We start from the raw sequence: 2,522 nt of genomic DNA on the forward strand, positions 1-2,522 counted from the left end.
GTGCAGACCTCACTAGGCGCTATCTATCTCTTCAAGAGTTTTTATTTCTTCATTTCACACTTTCCTGCCATTGGGAACCTAGTTTCTTTTCCCCCAGTTTCTGGCTATGTTTAACTCATCCCTATAAGTAGGAAACTATCTGCATGCATTACTCTGAACCTTTTGAATAACATTACTTCCTGCATGCAAAGCACTTAGATAGTTACTTGGTGCTGGAACTCAGGAGACATTAAAAGGAAAAAAATGCCAAGGACACTATACATATTGCTAAACATTTCCCAAATCCTTTACAACTGAAAACCTATCAAAAGGAGTTAGAAGCATCACCATAAGAGACAAGAACCAGCATCAGTGACATGAACTTCACCTCAGTGTTAATGTATTTATCCAATGGTGTGGAGGATTTCATTCAATAGCTTTCTTCATTAAGGGCTCATGGTATCTTGTATCATAGAGTCCTGGGAAAATCCCCAAGGTAGGTCTAGGTACTCATACAGAGGCCAAGTTATTACCTCCTCAACATGCAAATTTTTTTAATAAAAGAGGGAATTTATTAGAAGAATACATAGGTTCTTGCAGGCACTCCAACAGCTGAAACGGTTCAAGAGCTAGGGAAAGCAGGCCTTTATGCAGGACAGAACATTTCGTCATGAAAAACTCTTACTTCTGGGATTTGCAAGGTACAGAGTATCCTACAGGTCAGTGCTCCCTGTATAGGGCATAAGGGAAAAGAATGTATATTCATTTCTGATGGCTTTTTGATCCTTATATTTGTTTATGCTAGCCCCAAACTTGTCAAGCCCATGCTGGCAGACATTCATGAGCTCAGCCAGGACTCTCTGAAATGGCTCAGCAGCTGGAAGGCACCTGCAGTCTGTATGTGCAAAATTGATTTTGCTCTCTGAAGGATGGGTTATAGTACAACAACAAAATCCCACTTCGAGGTTCTTCATGATTGCATAACGAAGAGAATTTCCTAGGATATGGTCCTCCTCATGCAATACAAATGTCACTTAGTGTCAATTTTTTCCAGCTGCCTACACCATTTCCGGGGCTGTCTTCCTCTTACTTTCATCCATTGGGGTCTTTGATCCAGATATTTTTCTCTCCAGTTTTAGGTCCCCTTCCATCCCAACATTCAATTTTGATAAACACTGAAGTGATATGTATCATAAAAAAAAATCACAGCTCAAATGACATCATAGACAATAGCAGCTCCAAATAAAAGAGAGCACAAGATGCTGAAGAATGATAAGGAATCTGCCCCAGAGAACAAACAGAAGGGCAACACAAGCCACTCTGAACTAACTGAAGACGTGAGTGGGTTGGATAAAATTTTGTTGGGAAAAACTCACTTTTTGAACCTCCCTAGGGTAAAATATTGAATGAATTTAGCAAGCAGTTAGACAAATAATATGATTTCCTGATACCCCATCAGTGCTGATGCAATAAGGGGGCTGGCATCCCGGTTGACTCCACCTTTACCCACAAGGCAGCAGGCAGTTCCAAAAGAAACCTTCTGGGGAACTGCAGACAGAAGCTCATTCTAAGGAAGTTCAAGAGCCTACCAAGTGGATTCCAGCTGGTGTTTTCTAACATATCAATACACTTGATAAATCATTAGTACCCATCTCCTAGCAATTTAGGGCATGTAATTTCTTCCTTACATTTCTATAGATTTTTGCTCTAGCTCCATTATCATTTGGATTTTGGTTTATTTCCACACAAGTGGTTTTTCTTTGGTTTTACATTTTTCTCACGTGTGCTGTGAACACACACAATGGGCTTCAAACAAGAGCATTTGATCTTTCCCTGTGCTTAACTTTCCAGGAAGATGTCACAATTGCCCCTTCATAGTAATCAAAAGGTAGTTCTATCTCTTTTTCTGAAAAATCACAGCTCTCAGGTGGGGAGGCAAAGGGATATGGCACATCTCTCACATCCTTAGTTCACTTTTGAGACTGAGAAGAGATGAAAGAAGATGAAAACCGACTTCAAAACACACAGAAAACTGCTGTCTTTACAAAGGAAGAAAATGGTGGCATTCAAAACACCACAGAGCAATGTAAGCAATATCTCCAACTCCTAAGTAAATAAAAGACCTTTCATAAAAGAAATCTTGCGTGACCTGAGATGATAAACCTCCATACAGTTCAGCAGCTGGTTTTATAGCTGAAATACGCAAGCTTTGCCTTCACACACCCACAATTCTGGTGCTCAAAACTTTTCAGTACCCATTGTGTTCCAATTATTGTCACCCCATAATTTTTCTATCCAATTCAACTGAAAATTGAAGGTGAAAGTACCCCAAGTTAAGTAACCTAACTTTCCTTCATAGCAGCCATTTCTATCAAGAAAGGCTGAAGGTTATGTACACGGTCTGTTGAGAATTTTCTAGACTTAAGTGACACATTTTCTATTCTGGGTAAGCAGGAATCAATGATGAATGTATGTTTTGGTTTTTTAATGAAGGAAAAATTTGAAAACTTAAATAAAAGCTTTGTGGAGGGGCAAATCAGGTG

The 2,522-nt window shown here is 39.5% G+C and overlaps 1 protein-coding gene across 1 annotated transcript; it reads right to left on the minus strand.

Moving 5' to 3' along the window:
- Positions 1 to 692: 692 nt before the first annotated feature.
- Positions 693 to 1,130, minus strand: LOC125110925 (DNA-directed RNA polymerases I and III subunit RPAC2-like). The gene is given in 1 exon segment (XM_047752606.1): positions 693 to 1,130. A coding segment is annotated over 1 exon segment (438 nt).
- Between the last annotated feature and the right edge of the window lie 1,392 nt (positions 1,131 to 2,522).

This window comes from Phacochoerus africanus, chromosome 1 (assembly GCF_016906955.1).
Source record: "Phacochoerus africanus isolate WHEZ1 chromosome 1, ROS_Pafr_v1, whole genome shotgun sequence".
NCBI classification, from domain to species: Eukaryota; Metazoa; Chordata; class Mammalia; order Artiodactyla; family Suidae; genus Phacochoerus; species Phacochoerus africanus.